Genomic DNA, 895 nt, shown 5'->3' on the forward strand with positions numbered 1-895 from the left:
CCCTCCCTGAAGCAGCTGCCAATTTGGGTCATCTCGGTCTAATCCTGGGATTAACGAGGCCGGGGAGGAGGAGGGGGGGTAACGAACGTGGGCTCTGCCCGTCTAGGGGTGTTGGGGGGGGGGACGTGCCGGTCACCCCTCCTGTGTCGTCCCCCCCCCGCCCCCCAGCTCTTCTCCATCTTCGCCTTCGCCACCTGCGGCAGCTACTCGGGCTCCTTCGGCCTGAGCGTCGAATGTGCCACCCGCAACGAGAGCGACCTCAACATCGCCGTGGACTTCGGCTACCCCTTCAGGTGCGCCGCCGCCGGGGGGGGGCGGGGAGCAGGCGCTCCAGGCCCATAGGATCCCCTCTGGCATGCTGTGGGGCCATACGCCCCCCCCGGGGGGCTCCTACAATCCCCTCGCCCTGTATGCACCAACCAGGGATGCTCCAGGCCCATAGGGACCATTGGGGGAGATGGTCCAGGCCCGTAGGGACCACTGGGGGAGATGGTCCAGGCCCATAGGGACCAACCAGGGATGGTCCAGGCCCATAGGGACCATTGATGGAGATGCTCCAGGCCCATAGTGACCATTGGGGGAGATGCTCCAGGCCTGTAGGGACCAACCAGGGGTGGTCTAGGCCCGCAGGGACCATTGATGGAGATGCTCCAGGCCCGTAGGGACCAACCAGGCACGGTCCAAGTCATATGGACCATTGGGGGTGATGCTCCAGACTCATACGGACCATTGATGGAGATGCTCTGGGCCCACAGAGACCAACCGGGGATGCTCTAGACCTATATGGACCATTGAGGGAGGTGCTCCGGGGCCATAGTGACCAATCAGAGATGCTCCAGGCCTATGTGGACCATTGATAGAGATGCTCCAGGCCCATAGGGACCAACCAGGCATG

The 895-nt window shown here is 63.7% G+C and overlaps 1 protein-coding gene across 1 annotated transcript in view; it reads left to right on the top strand.

Moving 5' to 3' along the window:
• Positions 1 to 168: 168 nt before the first annotated feature.
• Positions 169 to 895, top strand: part of LOC146600294 (synaptophysin-like) — a gene marked incomplete at both ends in the record, with an annotated part of 4,252 nt that continues 3,525 nt past the window's right edge. The window contains one exon of the mRNA XM_085325822.1: positions 169 to 293. Coding sequence (XP_085181948.1) covers positions 169 to 293 — 125 coding nt within the window. The remainder of the gene's footprint in view (positions 294 to 895) is intronic.

This window comes from Rhea americana, unplaced genomic scaffold (assembly GCF_003343005.1).
Source record: "Rhea americana isolate MKP2758 unplaced genomic scaffold, rheAme1 scaffold_1230, whole genome shotgun sequence".
In the NCBI taxonomy this organism is placed as follows: domain Eukaryota; kingdom Metazoa; phylum Chordata; class Aves; order Rheiformes; family Rheidae; genus Rhea; species Rhea americana.